This window comes from Hemitrygon akajei, chromosome 11 (genome assembly GCF_048418815.1).
Source record: "Hemitrygon akajei chromosome 11, sHemAka1.3, whole genome shotgun sequence".
NCBI lineage: Eukaryota > Metazoa > Chordata > Chondrichthyes > Myliobatiformes > Dasyatidae > Hemitrygon > Hemitrygon akajei.
Window position 1 is genome coordinate 148,057,931 of NC_133134.1, and position 18,035 is coordinate 148,075,965.

Consider the following 18,035-nt stretch of genomic DNA (forward strand, 5'->3'; position numbering starts at 1 on the left):
CATGCAGATTAAACCATTACACAGTGTATTGAAGTAGAACAAGGTTAAAGAATAAAGTGCAAAAGCTACAGAGAAGTGTAGAGCAGACAGACAATAAGGTGCAAGATCATGATGCAGAAGGTTGTGATGTCAAGGGTTCATCTTATTATAATAGGAAACCATTCAATAATCTTATAACAGTGGAGCAAAAGCTATCCTTGAGCCTGGTGGTACGTGCTTTCAGACCTTTGTATCTTCTGCCCAGTAGGAGAGAGATTGTCTGGGGATGGGTGGAATCTTTGATCATACTAATTGCTTTACTGAGACAGCAAGAAGCATAGAGAGAGTCCAAGGAGGGGAGGCTGGCTTCTGTGAAGTGCAAGGAGTTATAAGCACAACTCAGCAGATTTTTTTGGTCATAAGCAGAGCATTTGCCATAACAAGTCATTTTGCATCAGGATAGAATGCTTTCTATGATGCATTGAAGAAGTTGATGAAGGTTGATGGGCTTGGTTCTACGTGATTAGGCGAGGAAAGCCTATTGGAGATGTTCACTCTTAGGAACTTGAAGCACTCAGCCCTCTCAAGCTTGAATTGTTGGTGTAGACAAGTAGATGTGCATTTACCCCCCCCCCCCCCCCCCCAATCCTCTTCCTGAGGCCAGTGATCAGCTCTTTTGTTTTGCGGGGAAGGTTGTTGCTGTGGCACCATATTCCTAAGCACCTTATATCCTTCCTAAACTCAGACTCGTCATTATTTTAGATACGACCCACTATGGTGATCATCCAGAAACACGTAGATGGTGTTCGAGCGGAATCTGGTCACGCAGTCATGAGTGCACAGGGAGCAGAGTATGGAAAATCAGTATTTAGAATTATTCTGGTAGAAGTATTGCAGTCTGTTGGTCAGGAAGTTGATGATCCTGTTGACTCTAGGACTTGGAGATTGGTGTTCAGTTGGCTTGGAATGATCACATTGAAGGCAGAACTGTAGTCAATAAACAATAGTCTATCATAGGTGCCTTGACCATCTGGAAGATACAGCTATGATCTTCAGAAAGGAAATACAGCAAGTGACATGTGAATGGATGATGATTTCTTTGTAATTAAGACTTTCCTTGCCAATCATTTGGCTGTCCTGCCTTTTGGCATCAAAGACTCATTGCATTTAACTGGCAAACAAGCTTTTGCCAATATGAATTATATAAAGCGAAATATGCCCTAACTGATCTATTCAACATTCCAAAAACAATCAGGTACATCTATTTAAGGAATTTAATGCAAGAAATAGCAGAGGCTCTGAATTTCATTGGGTTGGCAAATGTCAGCAGGCCCAATTCCAATGTTATTGTTCTACTATGCAAATGTATGGAATGGCCTTGTGATCATAAACATAATCTCATAATAAAACAACAATTGCAAAGGAACTTGCCAATAATCCTGTTCAAAACAATAGCACCTCTTAGGCTGCATCATTGTATGAAGACAGGATCTAAGTTACATTGAAACCATTTGTGTTAAGAGGGAAGCCAATAATTGCTGGACTAGCCACTGCTTGGTAGTTAGTCAGGTATATGAAGAATGTACCAAAACATAGAACAGTACAGCACAGGAACAGGCACTTCAGCCCAGTGTCGTGCTGAACATTGGTAATCAAATGGTCAACTACACTAATCCCTTTTAACTACACATTGTCCATTCCATTTACTGCGTATCTAAGAGTCTCATGAACACCTATTGAAATTATCTCCACCAGCACCCTGGCAGCATATTCCAGGCACCCAACACTCTCTGTAAAAATAGACACGCCCCACCCATCTCCTTTGAGCTTAACCTCTCTCATCTCAAATGCATACTTTCTGGTGTTAGGCATTTCAACCCTAGGAAGCAGGAAACTGGCTATATAATCTATGTACAGTATGTCTCTCATAATCTTATAAACTTCTATCAGATCTCCCTTCAGTCTCTGCCACTCCAGATAAAACAGCCAAGATTTTCCCAGTTTCTCCTCACAGCACGTACCCTTTAATTCAGGGTAGCCAGATATAACTTAACTAGAAATCTATAAAGCTGTAACAAACTTTCCAACTTTTGAATTCAATTCCTCAACTAATAAAGACAAGCATAGTATATGCCTTCTTTACCACCCTGTGAAACTATGTAGCCACTTTCAGGGAGCTATGCACTTGGACCCCTAGATTCTTCTGCATATTAACATTGGTAAATGTCCTGCCACTGGCCGCGCACTGTCTCTTCATAGCTGGTCTCTCTAAGTACAACATTTCACATTTAGTCAGGTTAAATGCCACCTGCCATTTCTCTGCCCATATCCGCAACTGGTCTAGATCCTGCTGTATCCTTCTGTGCTATTCACAACATACCAATCCTGATAATCCCAACCAGGACATTCATATTACAAATAGCAGAGATCCCAGTACACCACTATTCACAGACTTGCAACCAGAATAAGTCCCAGTGACCATTACCCTCTGCCTCACAACATACCAATCCTGATAATCCCAACCAGGACATTCATATTACAAATAGCAGAGATCTCAGTACACCACTATTCACAGACTTGCAACCAGAATAAGTTCCCAGTGACCATTACCCTCTGCCTTCTATGGGCAAAGCAATTCTGAATCCAAACAGCCAATTCACCATGTATCCCTTGAATTTTAATCTGCTGGATGAGTCTCCTATGCGGGACTTTGAAAAAAGCCATCCTAAAATCCCTGTAAACAACATCCATAGCTCCACCTTCATTAATCACCTTTGTTACTTCCACAAAAAACTACATTAAGTTAGTAAAACATGACTTGCCCTGCACAAAGCCCGGCTGAGTGTCCCTACTAAGGCTGAGGCTTTTCAAATGATCATAAATCATATCCCCAAGAACCCTTTCCAGTCACTTCCGTACCACTAAAGTGAGACTCACCAGTCTATAGTTTTCAGGATTAACCCTATTTCCCTTTGTGATTAATGAAAGAACATTAGCTACTCACAAATCCTCCAACGACCTTTCCTGGAGCTAGAAAAGATGTGAAAATATTGGTCAAGAACCCAGCAATCTCATTTCTTGCCTTCCTTGATAACAGGGGTTATATTCCATCAGGCCCTGGGGACTTATCCACTTTAATATTCTTAAGAGACCCAACAGTAAGTTTTAAGTTACCAAGCTTTAAGTTCCTCAGGATGACTATCACAAATGACCTGACTTGGTCTAACCAAGCAGAGTCCACCGCCAAGAAGGCCCACAGGCGCCTTAACTTCCTGAGAAAGCTGAAGAAATTTGGCCTGTCCCCTAAAACCCTCACTAATTTATATAGATGCACCGTAGAAAGCATTCTTCTAGGGTGCGTCACAACCTGGTATGGAAGTTATCCTGTCCAAGACTGGAAGAAGCTGCAGAAGATCGTGAACATAGCCCAGCACATCACACAAACCAATCTTCCATCCTTGGACTCACTTTACGCCGCACGCTGTCGGAGCAGTGCTGCCAGGATAATCAAGGACACGACCCACCCAGCCAACACACTTTTTGTCCCTCTTCCCTCCGGGAGAAGGTTCAGGAGCTTGAAGATTCAAACGGCCAGATTTGGGAACAGCTTCTTTCCAACTGTGATAAGACTGCTGAACGGATCCTGACCCGGATCTGGACCGTACCTTCCAAATTTCCGGACCTGACATTCCCTTTTCTATTTTCTAATTATGACTTATAATTTATTTCGATTTGTATTTCAGGGAGTGTGTAGCGCAGAATCAAATGTTGCTGTGATGACTGTACGCTCTAGTATCAATTGTGTGGTGACAATAAAGTAAAGTAAAATACCTCCTCCTTTATCTTGAAATGCCCCAGCAAACTCCACATTGATCTGCCTTTCCTTGGTAAACACTGATGGAAAGTAGTTATTCTGAACTTCACCTATATCCTCTGCCTCAAACACCCTCTCTTCTTTATCCTTGAGTGGTTCCACTCGCTCCCCAGTTATTCTCTTGCTTTTAATATATGTATGGAATACCTTGGCATTCCCTTTAAATTGCACTTGCCAAGGACTTCTCATGGCCCCTCCAGGTTTGCCTAATTCCCTTCTTGAGTTCTTTTCTGGGTTCTTTAATCCAACAAGGGCTCTGATCTAAGCTTCCTAAACCTTAGATGCATTTCTGGTTCTTTCTTGACTAAATTCACCACCTCTCTTGACGTCCAAGTTTCTCTGACTTTGCCATCCTCGTCCTTCCTTGTTACTGGAACATACCTGTCCTGTACTCTGCATTTAGCCCTTAAATGCCCTGCACATGTCAGATATGGACTTGCCCCAAATCAGCTGTTACTAATTGACTTTCCCTAGTTCCTGCCTACTATCCTTTAAATTTGTCCAGCTCTAATTTAATAAACTCCCGTATGGTCCATGCTTATCCTTATCTTTAATTGTCTTAATACTTTAGGACTTATGGTCACTGTTCCTTAATTGTTCTCCCACTGAATGTTCAGTTACCTGGCCAGGCTTATTACCCAACACCAGGTCCAGTATGATCCCTCTCTAGCAAGATGATCTTAGAGTTGATTTAAGAAACCATCCTAGATGCACATAACAAAGTCCACCCCATCTACACCTCTTGCACAAGGGAGGTCCTAGTCTATAATAGCAATGTTCAGGTCACCCACTAAAATAACCATATTGTTTTCACGTCTTTCCCTAATCTGCTTTCATATTTGTTCCTCAATGTCCTGGTGGCTGTGGGGAATCTGAAATACCATATGTTAACCATTTCATTCCCAGGATCATTCTTATGAACATCCTCTAGACCCTCTCAACTGCAGGCATGTTCTTTATTAGATAAGGGATCCAAACCTTCTCACAGTACTCAAAATACAGTCTGACCGATACCTCATAAAGCCCCCTTTAAGGATTAGACATTCTTTCAGGGGTTGCTGGCTGGTGCAGCTCAAAGGGCCTACTCTGTGCTGTAACTCAAAAAATTTAAAAAAATTCCTGTCCCACTCAACCAAGTCTCTGTAATGGTAACATCATAGATTCAGGTACTGATCTAAGCTCACCACCCTTACCAATAGTGCTGATAGGATTAAAATACACACACTTTAACCCATCTGCCCCATGGTGTCTGTTACCATGTTGCTTGTTGCTTGTTGCTTGTTGAGTTGCTTGTTGTTACTGGTCAAGACATGTTACCTTCCTCTCAATCCCTTCACTTTCTGACTTGTGGTCCGGTTCCCAACCCCTCCAAACTACAAACTGTAGTTTAAACCCTCTCGAGTAGCAGAAACAAACCTCTTGGCAGGATTTTAGTTCCCCTCAAGCATTCTGTTCCTCTTGAAAAGATCACGCCTGCCTCCGAATAGATTCCATTAATCCAAGAATCTGGAACTAAGCTGCCTGCACCACTTCCTCAGTCACTCATTCATTTATTTTATCATTCTTTTGCTGGCCTGATTAGTAAGTGGCACTGGGATGAATCCAGAGATTAGGTCTTTCTGAGGTCTTCCTTTTTCAATCACTTTCCTAACTCTCTACATTCATGGTGCAGGACATCTTTCTCCTATCTAAGTCAGTTGTGCAAATGGTGCACCACAACCCCTGGCTGCTCACCCTTCTCCTTGAGAATGTTCAGCAACCTCTCTGAGATATCCTTGGCACTAAAAAGCAACCCATTTCACAGAGATGACAGAAAGACTAATATTTTCAGTACTTAACAAAGACATTCCAAGCTGATCTCAGTGGAAAGTCTATCCGTATGTTCATTAGGGAAGACTAACACAAGTGATGAAGACAGGAAAACACTAAAACCGATCACCCAAGTGGCTTTTGAAGGATCCATTGGCCTTGTTTTCTGCTGCAATCAGGAATGATTCAATGACAAGACGGCTATCACAGACCTCTCACACCAGAATAAGAAAACTTATTAGCAAAACCATCCATCATCAAGCCAGTAGCATACCTCTTTTCATCAGCTCAAAACTGAAGTTGAAAAAGATGGCGGAGAAATTGAAAAAAAATGATGGGTGAACAAAACAAAACAAAAAAAAAACAACCATTTGCTGACAGATATGATATACAGAGCTCTTCTGAGGCAAGAGACCCTGTATAAACTAAGTTTATGTGACTTCATGTCACTGAGGAGAGTAGCACCTTTCTTGAAACAATTAATCCATCAAAACTACTGCAAGGCAACTTTCAAGAGCTCCTACATTGAGAGTTGACAGTGACTGTTGACACTATCAATTTTATCCCTTAGTTCTGCAAAATATGGTGTGTGCAACAAATTCCCATTCATTTGCACCACAGTATTTTTTTTTGAAATAGAAGATAGGTCTGACTGCAACAACTATTGAGCCTTCGTTAATCTCACAGAGTGAAGATTCTTGCTGAATCACCTTCTTCCTCTTACAAGTATTCCCAAACTCCTCTGTGATTTCAGACCGTAAGAGTCACCATTGATATGATCTTTACAAACTGGCAGATTCAGGACGAGTATCAGAGGTTCACTTGGTCTTCACTGATTTGGGCAAAGTCTACAACTTTGTCAGTCATAAGGCTCTGTGAAAAAATATAGTTTGGCTGCTCAAACCACTGTCGTTAGACTCCTCTACTATCACGTACAGTGGATCTACATCTGAGATTTATGCCATCCGGTCTGTCATAAAATAGATTGTGTACTGGCACCCTTCTCCATGTTTTTTATCAGTAGGCAAACATTTATTTGAATTGTTGTCTGCCACAGGGCATTAATATCCAGTAATAGACTGGCAGTAACCTCGTCAACAGCTCTCTCTTTGGCTTTAGAACGAAAGTAAACATAAGGTTCAATAATCAAACACTAGTAGGCAGATGGTAATACTGTTATTGCTCAATGAACAGAAGACACAAACAGGGTGTAACTACTTCTCTATTAGCCCAGGGCTAACTCTGAATATCGACATAACTAAAGCTCTTCACCATTCTGCTCTGAGGGATCAAGCCCCGTAAAGGAGATCAATGTTGACAGTGAGGAACTGGAAAATGTGAAGCACATTGCCTACCTTGGCAGCCTTCCCTGCTAGAGGGCAAATGTAGATGTAGAAATTCAGTACAGTATTTATTGTGCTTACTTTGCCTTTGTCAGGATGTCTTGATGGGTTACTTTAGAATACATACCAGAATTTCACAAGGCAGTGGTAATCTTAACTGCCCTCTATGTCTGCAAGACTTTGGTGATCGACAGAATTTCCTGGAGAACCTGGAATGCTGACAATGGCGGGATCAGCACACTCATGGAAGCTGGCATCTTCAGTACTGAGAGCCTGACTTTAGCTCAGTTCAACATCAACATCTCCATTTGTGTATCCCAGAGCATGCCTATCAAAACAATTGTTTTATGAACAGCTCAGCAATAGAGATGGGAAACAGGAAGACGAAAAAGAAATGCTTCAATGAAACTCTGAAGACAAACGTAAAAAGATTCAACATCACACGCTGGCAGACAATAGCTTAGAACAATTACACAAAAATTCTGGACAAACTTAACAAATCAGGCAGCATCCGTTGAGAGGAATAAACAGTTAAAGTTTCTACCCCTTTACTTTTTAGTCACAATGAAAGATCTTGGCTCTGAAACATCGACCGAATAAATCCTTTGCTCCTGTAATGCATTCCAGGCGCATGTCTCTGTCTGCATTTATAAAAACTATCTTGCCCCTTATGTTCCCTTTAAACTTGCCCCTCTAACCTTAAAAGAACATATTTTCTTATTTGACATTTCTAGCTTAGAGAAAAGATTCTGACTGTCTACCATGTCTATGCCACTCATAATTTTAAAAAGTTATTATGTCTGGCTTCGATGCTCGAGGGAAAACAACCTACATTTGCTATCCTTTCCCTTAAACTATAGACACTAATCTAGGCAGCATCCTGGTAAACCTCTTCTGCACCTCTCCACATCCTTCCTGTAACAGGGCAACCAGAACTGCACTTAACATTCAAAGTGTGGTTTGACTAAACCTTTATATAGCTGCAGCGTGACAATGAAGGCAAGCAAGCCAAATTAAATTCCATCTGTCACTTCTCTGCCCTTATCTGTAACTGATCTACATTCAGCTGTACTCTTTGATAGTCATTTACACTGTCCGCAACTCCACGAGTCTTGGTGTCATCCACAAAATCGCTCATTTTCCCACCTCCATTTTCATTCAAAACATTGAAACAACTGTAGACTCAGTACTAATCCTTGCAGAGCATCTCTGGTCTCAGACCTCCAGCCAGAAGAATAGCATTCCACTCCTACTCCCTGTCTTCTATGGGCAATAGAATCTAGTTTTATTAATTGAGAAATTTTGACCAATGTTTTGTTACCAATTTTAGTAAATGTTAACTTGTCAGAGAGACAACTTCAACAATATGAGGTCCAGATTGTTTCAAAGATCTTTTTGATAAAAAAGTAGAAAATAAATTGATCAATATTTACAAAAATTAACACTGTATTCAGACACTTTTAATGCATAATATGCTTGTTGAAAATGTTCATGCTTAGACCCAGAAATGGTTGAAAGCTCTTTCCAAGGTAAGAGGTAAGCATCTCTACTGTAGGTTTAAATGTATAATTTGAAAGAGGCTGAAATATAATAAAGTAGGACACTGAAGACTGTTAAATGGACAATCATTACTTAGATCTCTTTATTTTTTATTTTGTTTAAAACCTTGCAGATAAGAAGTCTATTTAAAAATATATCAAACCAGGAATTTTATAAAGTTAATTTCATAGCTAGGTTGGTGCTTCAATAAACTATAATGATAAAGGTGTTCATTTTTAAAAATATTACTATTTTTTTCAAAATGACATGTATGGTGTCTATTGTAAATTCAAGAGAGTTGAATTTTATGTGCAGAAAGTGAACATAAAATGCAAGATTTTTAAAAATAGCCTTACTTGCAAAGTTAGGTACCTAATCACAGCAAAACAAAATGATCCAATGTGTTGTGCTGACCTATCCCTGTATCTGCCTGCATCTTCTTCTATTCCTCCTCCTGCCTACAGCTGAGGGACTGAGAGTGCTGGTGTTGACTTTAGAGTCTGCTTAAAACAGCTGTGAAAAAGAGCTTACATTTTATAAGTCTTGCTATTTTATCTAATGTTGTTCCCTTTGCATTTCTTTTTATCTGAAGTTTTGAGTGGTTTTAGTGCTGGTTTCATCAGTTAGGGTATCTCAGACCTCAATTAACTATAAATTCAGCAGAGTGCAGGGAAAAGGCAAACATTGGGAATTATTTTAATTAAAAATAATGACTGATGTGATTAATGAGTCTTTTAACTCACAGACCTGCTAACTTTCAGCCTTCACTAAATATTCTTCCACCCAAAGTAACCAAAGGCAAAATTGAGTATCTTAATTTAATAGGCACTAAATATTCATGTTTGACTCATATTTGTGTAATGGTTTAAAATGACTGCCAATCATTAAAAGTTGGACACTTACTCCAAGTTTGTTTTATCCTATCAAATAAATACCACTTGGTAAAGTTGAAGTACTACATAAGATGTGAAGTTGTGTATAAGATGATAAGGGGCTTTTTTCCAGGGCTGAAATGGCTAATGTGAGGGGGATAGTTTTAAGGTGCTTGGAAATAGGTACTGAAGGGATGTCAGGGGTATGTTTTTCACACAGAGAGTGGTGGGTGTGTGGAATGCACTGCCAGTGGTGATGGTGGAAGTGGATACAAAAGGGTCTTTTAAGAGCCTTTTAAATAGGTACATTGAGTTTAGAAAAATAGAGAGCTATGAGGTAGGGAAATTCTAGGCAGTTTCTAGAGCGGGTTACATTGTTGGCACAACATTGTGGGCCGAAAGGCCTGTAAGGTGTGTAGATTTCTATGTTCTATGTTCTATATACTACGTTTAGATTAGCTACATTATGGGGATACGAAGACCATGCACCACCCCAAAGATATAACTGACAGTATAACGCATAAAGCATGTAACTTAAGTTATCAGTCAGTCTAAAGGTAATTGTTAGTCACTGTTTCAAACAGGAAATTAATCCATTCACATTTCAATCAGACAAATTAGACATCTTGCTTTTGCTATAGTTTGTAGACGGACTAAATTAGATTTCCTACACTGTAGTCCCAATGTATTTTATCAAATTCTAAAATATGTAATAAAGATTTTCCTGTTTATAATACTAATATTTAAGAGCTGCTAATGAGAAGTACACCAGTGATGTATAGTCTAAGATGTTTATGAAACCATTGCTGTTGCTGAATATTGTAATGTGCTTTTACAGACTGGAGATGGAGTCACCACTAAGGAGAGCATCTCACTGAAACGTGTAGCTGTGGTGGAAGATTTTTTCGACATTATTTATTCTATGCATGTGGAAACTGGAACTGAGACTGGGAGGACGGCGAAACATGCTGGTCAGAAACGGACTTACAAAGCGGTAAGCTAAAATTTCTTCTCCAATTATTTTTCTTCAATCAAATGTCCCCATATGCTGCAATCTCTTCTTTTATACAGTATTTACTATGTTGTTATTTCCTTTTAATCTAACATATAAAATATCATTTACATCAACTCTGTTTCAATCATAAAATGATTGCTCATATTAAATATTGTAATCACATTGTAAACTCAATGCAATTATCTTGACAGCAACTCCATTCAAATTGTGCTTCTTGTCATGTCATACTGAGGTCAAAAAGGATCCACTGTCTTGAATCATACCCTTCACGTATTGGAAAAAGAGGCATTTAATATTGATAATTTAAGCTTCATTTCTGTGTTTAAAACACTCATACTATAAAATGGATCAATGAATTTGTTCCTACACTGCAGATTCTGAACTTTGATTATTGAACTCAAAAAGGTAGCGTCCATTATTAAGGACCTCCAGCACCCAGGGCATGCCCTTTTCTCACTGTTACCATCAGGTAGGAGATACAGAAGCCTGAAGGCACACACTCAGCGATTCAGGAACAGCTTCTTCCCCTCTGCCTTCTGATTTCTAAATGGACAATGAAGCCATGGACACAACTTCATTTTTTTTTAACATACAGTATTTCTGTTTTTGCACATTTAAAAAACCCTATTCAATATACATAATTAATTTACTTGTTTATTTATCATTATGTTTTATTTCATTTATTATTATAATTTTATTTTCTCTTTCTGCTGGATTATGTATTGCATTGAGCTGCTGCTGCTGAGTTAACAAATTTCACATCACATGCCAGTGATAATAAACCTGATTCTGATTCTGGTATGGCTTGTATAGGCAGGGGATGTTACACAGTTGATACTTCGGCTGTTCTAATCTAGCTTGACTTTGATGGGGGAAGTTATTCTACACGAATTGAAATCCAACTATTCAGAAACATCTATGAGACTCACCCTAATCTTTCCCTCCATAGACCAGATAAAACTGTCCTGAAAATAAATGCAGTTATGCAGAATTTACATTTTGCTTTCAGTAGGTACGATGCATTCTAAACTTCCTTGAGTGCTGATCTGTGGGATTCATCATAAATAGTTTCTAGGATGAAAAGAAAAACAAAGTGAAATTAGAGGGCAAGCCAAATACTGTGGAGAAAAATTAAGATTTTGCTTAAGGTCTCAATTTCCAGGGATTCTGTTCAAGAAGCTGGGTTGCCCATTAGAAATGCCATGAATGAGCTCCTGCAATATGAAATATAATAACAATTGTCTTGGTAACAGTAAGCTAATAAGAATTGTGATAAAAAAGATAATGTTTGGTGTTCAAAATGCATTCCTTTGGCAGATTGTGAGGTAACCCATTCAGGTGTTGTACTGAATAAATTACCAGCAGCTCTTATGGGATAACTGAAACACATTTTGATCCTCCGGTTTACTCTGTCTGGAAAGTAACATGCCACAGATATCAGCTCATTCTGATCAGAAGAAGCCTCTCAGTCCGACACATGATGGTCATATCCCTTCCCGGAATCGGTAGTATCTACAGGAGGCACTGCTTCAACAAGACAATGTCTATCATCAAATATCTCCACCATCTGGACCATGCCATCCTCTTGTAACTACCATCAGATAGGAAGTCCAGAGGCCTGAGGTCCTACTCCAACAGGTTCATGAACAGCTACTTCCCTTCAACTGTTTGGTTCCTAATCATAAAAAGTTCAGCAACACTATGATTGCCATGATCACTTTGCAGTATAATGGACTGCTTTTTTTGTTCTAAATGTGTTTTTTGTAGTAAAAAATATGTATAATATATTTAATTTGCCTTTCTTGGAATGCCTTTTATATGATGCCATGTGTCTGTAACACTGCTACAAGTTGTTCTTTGCACCAGTGCATATATGCACTTGTATCTATGACAAAAAACTTGAGTTTGACTTTCCAATCATGGAAGTGACAGATGAGACAAAGGAGGACTTCTGTTTTCACCTTGAGAAAATTCTGACCAGCAGCTCTGAGAAAGGCAAACTGATCCTTCTCGATGACTTTGTTGCCAGGACCAGAATGGACACAATTCTGTGGAAAGGTCTGATTGGCAAGAAAAAAGACAAGAAAGCTAACTGCAACGGAATCTTCCTCTTGACAAAATCTTGGAACATGGCCTCGAGAGACAGAAAGACAGATGCAAGACCTTGTGCAACCACCTCCAGTCCGCTCACTGGCACCTTCATTGTACAAGTGAGACACTTACAAGGATGTCCACATCATCCGCACCAGGACAAGTACTGCTTCATCTGCTCTATTACTTTAATCAGCCTAACATCAAAAGAAGTGGAAGCCAAGGTAACACTGCCATAATGGAATCTATGTTGAATATCTCAGCAACTCACACAAAAAAAGAAAACTCTTCTCAGTCAACAGTCCAAAGACCATCTGATGGTTCCTAAACGATAGGAGCCACAGTGTGCCCGTGGAGCCTGGGTTGCCCTTAAATATATCATAATTAGCAACTGCGAGGAGACCTGAGGGAATAGGCTCTGTACTAAAATCTGTGAAAAAAAAGACCCTTGACTAAACTTGGTCCCACCCTACATCAATATCCCATAATGATAATGGTACAGGAGAAGAATTGGAAAGCACAGGCCAATTTCTGTATCCTCAAGAGCCACATTGAAGAAAAATGTTAAAGATCACCATGTCCCCACTGCACCAATGCATGCTTTGGCTATATGAGCAAGATCTTAAATCCAGTAGAAAGCTTTTCTTTTCAAATCTTTTTATTATTATTATTATTATTATTATCCAAAATAACAAGAGTACATCAAAGTAAGTAACACTTACAATGTCTCAAAAGGGAAAAAAAAACAATATTAAGAATTGAAAAATATGGTGACACAAAAAAAGAGAAGAAAAAAAACCCTACTAAAGCAAGAAAAAGGTGAGAAACAAAACCATTAGGTGTTCAACCCTGGAGCCATGCGTCATACAAAAAGCTTCTAAAGATAAACATCAAGCCGCCAGCAAAAAAAAATTATACCAAAATTTACAATTAGATCGTGGAGAAAATCTATCAATTGACTCAAATGGTAGTAACGAGCAAATGAACCCCATCTTTTCTCAAAATCAAACATAGGTTCGAAGGTTCAACTTCTAATTTTCTCCAAACTAAGACATAACATCACTTGAGAGAACCATTGTGACAGAGTGGGAGCCGACATATCCTTCCACTTCAACAGAATGGCCTTCCCAAATCCAGTAGAAAGCAGTAGTCCTTCCTCTTCTGTATAGTTCAAAGATTACATCTTGCAAGCACCTCAGGGCCCTAAAGGTGTACAGTACCTTCAACATGATCTCTGCAAAATTCTCCAAATCTACTGGCAGAATGTGAGCAAATGTTGTCCTTAAGCCAGGCTACTATCTCCTTAATCGAGGCTGTAATTACTCAGCCTGTTCTGATGGGTGGGTCATATAATTCACACCAGTAACAGTTCAGCTTCTCCAAACGCTTATGTTAAGAGGATGGAAAATAAAATCAGGGATGTTCTCAATGCCTCTTTGATGAAAATATGGCCATCCCTGACTCGTGGTTGAGCAAAGTAAAGTTTTGGCCTTGTTCTGGCACTGAGGACCTTGAGTGTCTTTGGAAGATGAGCATAGATGGTGGGAAGAGATACCTCAGAGTGCCTCCTCTTCCACTGTGCAGTATCTGCAGATTCTGAACTGTGGAAGAATTCACCATCAATCCAGGGATTGTCCAGGATGTAAACAAGAAGGCACCTCCATAAATTAGAATATACACTACCATCATTATAAGAATCTGAATTCAAACTAGGCTTTGTCATTGTGTTCAACAAGTAGAAGAGCTGCCATACTGAATTCCTCAAATTGGGATATTAGATTTCAAATCAAGAAACAGCTTTGCTATATGCTAATGTACATATATAGCACATCAGCTCTTTATGATTCCGGTTATGGTTACTGAAACCGATGCACTTTACTGACATTATTGAAATTTGTTAATAACCAAAATTAACCAATTTACTGATCTAATTAAAAATAGAAAACAAACATTGTCAAATTGAACTAATGTGTGTGCGCCCTTAACTCCTGGTGGAGTCGTCGAGGTGCCATCATGACAAGCTTTTTGCACCGATCTTTTTGGTGATTGCTCATTGTACAACGTGTCTTGGGCATCTGAAACCTGGTGGAGCCCATCCCTCTCCAGATTAAATTGAACTAATGATTAAAGATAAAAGAAAAAAAAACTTTTTATATGTATCAGTTCCATGAACCTGCAATGTTGAAGGTTTTGAAGGACTTGGATGAAGGGTGAACCCTAAATTAACATGTTGCTAAGATAGCAAAGAGATCTTGATGGAATGAGAGCTAATGATCTACCTCATGCATTCAATTATTGAGGACCAGAACTGTGTTTCGAGTGTGGAATATTGAAATATGTCCAATTCATGGTTATTTTGAAGTATTCATTCTGCAAGATTGAAGGGAAAGAACACACTTGACTATTCAGTTGAGCTTCATATTTATCACTTCTCACTGTTTTGTAAATGAGATCATTGACTGCACAGTATTGACCAATCTTATGATTATTTTATTAAATTAACTGTCTTGTTTGTGTGATTAAATGTTACATTTACAAGAGATGTGTGAATTAAATGTTCAAAATTGACAAACCTTGTACAGTGACAGCATTTTAGTGGCAAAACCTATGTAATTAATTAAAGTCTGATGAAGTAATTAAAGCATGCCTCACTCTGATGACCTGATGAGAACTGATTTACTGCAATTTAGACCTACTGCTTTTGGAAAATATTGTAATTTACAGGTACTTGAATGAAATAAACAATTAATTACAAATGATTAAAAGCTTTGTTCTAGTGTGCATCTGTAACTTTAATCGATCACTCTTGTGGATTGGTGAAAATCATTAATAGATTGCAATTAGTGCTACTATCTCACAGCTTTAAGGTTTTGGGTTTGACTCTGGTATGCTGTCCGTGTGGAGTTTGCTCATTCTCCTTGTGTTTGGGTACTCGGGTTTCCTCCCAACATCCCAAAGACTTGTCTGTAGGTTCATTGGCTAAAGTAAATCACACCGCAGTGCAAGTGGCAAGACAATCAAAGGGGAGTTGACAGACATGTGAACTGCAGGGCAAGAACTAAAATAAGAGGGGCAACTGCTGGGAAACATCGTGGAATCAACAACCTGAAGGTCCTCTTCTAAACTAAACAATGGGAGATTGAACATAATACAAATGTTGGAAATATTGTGTGGAACAGATGAGGAGAAACAGCTAATGTTTAGTGTGTCTCCCTATAAATTAACTTTGCAGACTAATAAAGGACCATGATAGTGTGCAGTGTTTCAAGTTAGGAAACATGCATCAGGCATAGGAAAACTTTTAGTCCTAAAGAAAGGCCACTGATTAGAAACATTGACAGCAAAGGGGAAGAATTTGTGTGTATTTTTATTTTTATTATAAATTTACCACTGTATGCAATGATGGTGGAGAGGGCTAAATGTGAAATTGTTGAATCAGCCATACAGCTTTGTTGGTTTTCTCTAACTTAGCCATCCCAGCTATTAAACTATTTCGGAAACCTTAAATGTACTACATGTAACTTAATCTTCCAATTGATTGTGTACTATGGAAACAGGAAGACTTATTATTTTGAGGACAACTTTAATTTGCATTTATGGTAGTTGATAAACACAACCAAAACAGGTAAAATTCTAATGGTTGCTCATATCTTGACCTCCAGTTTTCCATCAGTATCTGGTGCCTCTTGTATGCTTTCTTATTCACATTGATATATTTGAGATACCTACATCCATATCAGAACTTGCCTCCAAGAGATGTGTGCAGAATTGATATTCTTTATGTGGATGCTACTAAATTCAGTTCCCTTTACTCTTCCCTGAATAAAAAATAATAATCTGCATTTTTCTTTGTTACTTCTTTTATATTAGACATAAGCTTTAAGCAAACTAATAACTAGACTGAAAGAAAAATCAATAGCTTATCCCGGAAGAATGAACGATGATGGCCCCGTCGACTCAGAATCAGGTTTAATATGAATTAGACAAACATATGGCATATGTTGTGAAATATGTTGTTTTGTGGCAGCAGTACCTTGTAATACATAATTAAAAACTGTAGATTACAACTATATATATATATATAACTTAAATTATGTAGGTAGTGCAAAAAGAGCAATACAAAAAAATAATGAGGTCATGAGGGTTTATTGTCCTTTCGGAAATCTGATGGCAAAGGGGAAGAAGCTGTTCCTAAAATGTTGAAAGTGTGTCTTCTGGCTCCTGTACCTCCTCCTTGATGGTAGCAATGAAAAGAGGGCATGCTATGCATTATAGGGGTCTTTAACACAGGCTGCATTTTTGAGGTATCACCTGTTGAAGATGTCCTCGATGTCGGGGAGGTTAGTGCCCATGATGCATCTGGCTGAGTTTGCAATTTTCTGCAACTTTTTCTGATCCTGTGCTGTGGCTCCTCTATACCAAATGTTGATGCAGCCAGTTAGAATGCTCTCCATGGTACATCTATAGAAATTTGTGAGTCTTTTGTGCCAAGTCTGCTTTAACTCCTAATGAAATTTAGCTGCAGTTGTGCCTTCTTTGTAATTGCATTAATATATTGGGCCCAGGATAGCTCCTCAGAGATGTTGACACCCAGGAACTTGAAACTGCTCACCGTTTCCACTTCTGATCCCTCAAAAAGGACTGGTGTGTGTTCCCTCTACTTCCCTTTCCTGAAGTCCACAATCAATTCCTTGGCCTTACTGACATTGAATGAAAGGTTGTTATTCTGACACCACTCAACCAGCTGATCTATCTCACACCTGTATGTTTCCTTGTCATCATTTTGAATTTCTGCCAGCAATAGTTGTGTCATTGGCAAATCTATAGATGGCAGTTGTGCTGTGCCTAGCTGCACAGTTGTGGGTGTAGAGAGAGTAGAGCAGTGAACTAAGTATTTGTCCTTGAGGTGCGCAGGTGAGGAGAAGATTTTATTTCCAATATGCACTGACTTTGGTCTCCCGATGAGGATCTAGTTGCAGAGGGATGTACAGAGGCTAAGGTTTTTTAACTTGTTGATTGGTACTGATGGTGAGCTGTAATTAATAATCAGCTGCCTGACTTAGGTATTGCTGTTGTCCAGGTGATCCAAGGCCCAGTGTCATTGCATCTGCTGTAGACCTATTGTGGCTTGAGACAAATTGAAGTAGATCCAGATCCTTGTTTAGGCAGGAGTTGATTCTGGCCATGACCAACATCTCAAATCACTTTACCACAGTAGATGTGACTGCAACTGGGCAACAGTCTTTGAGGCAGCTTTCCCTGGTCTTCTTGGACACTGGTATGATTGTCAACCTTTTAAAGCAGGTGGTAATAATTTACAAATTTAGTTATGAAGGTAAGTGATTAAGTAAAACTGATTGGCACTTGTGAAACTTTTTTCAGAATTAATTTTAACATTGTCCACGTTCATCTCTTCTGCAAGATGATGATGAATTGTCATGGACTGAAGTAAACTTTTCTCACATTCTTGTGCATCAGGTTAATAAATTCTTAATTTCTATCAGTTCAGAAAT

The 18,035-nt window shown here is 38.9% G+C and overlaps 1 protein-coding gene across 5 annotated transcripts in view; it reads left to right on the forward strand.

Annotated features, from left to right (window-relative positions):
• Positions 1-18,035, forward strand: part of nol4lb (nucleolar protein 4-like b) — a 340,315-nt gene that overhangs the window by 44,198 nt on the left and 278,082 nt on the right. For all 5 annotated transcript variants that reach the window (XM_073061905.1, XM_073061907.1, XM_073061906.1 and 2 more), the window contains one exon: positions 10,255-10,410. In XM_073061905.1, the coding sequence (XP_072918006.1) occupies positions 10,255-10,410 (156 nt within the window). The remainder of the gene's footprint in view (positions 1-10,254; positions 10,411-18,035) is intronic.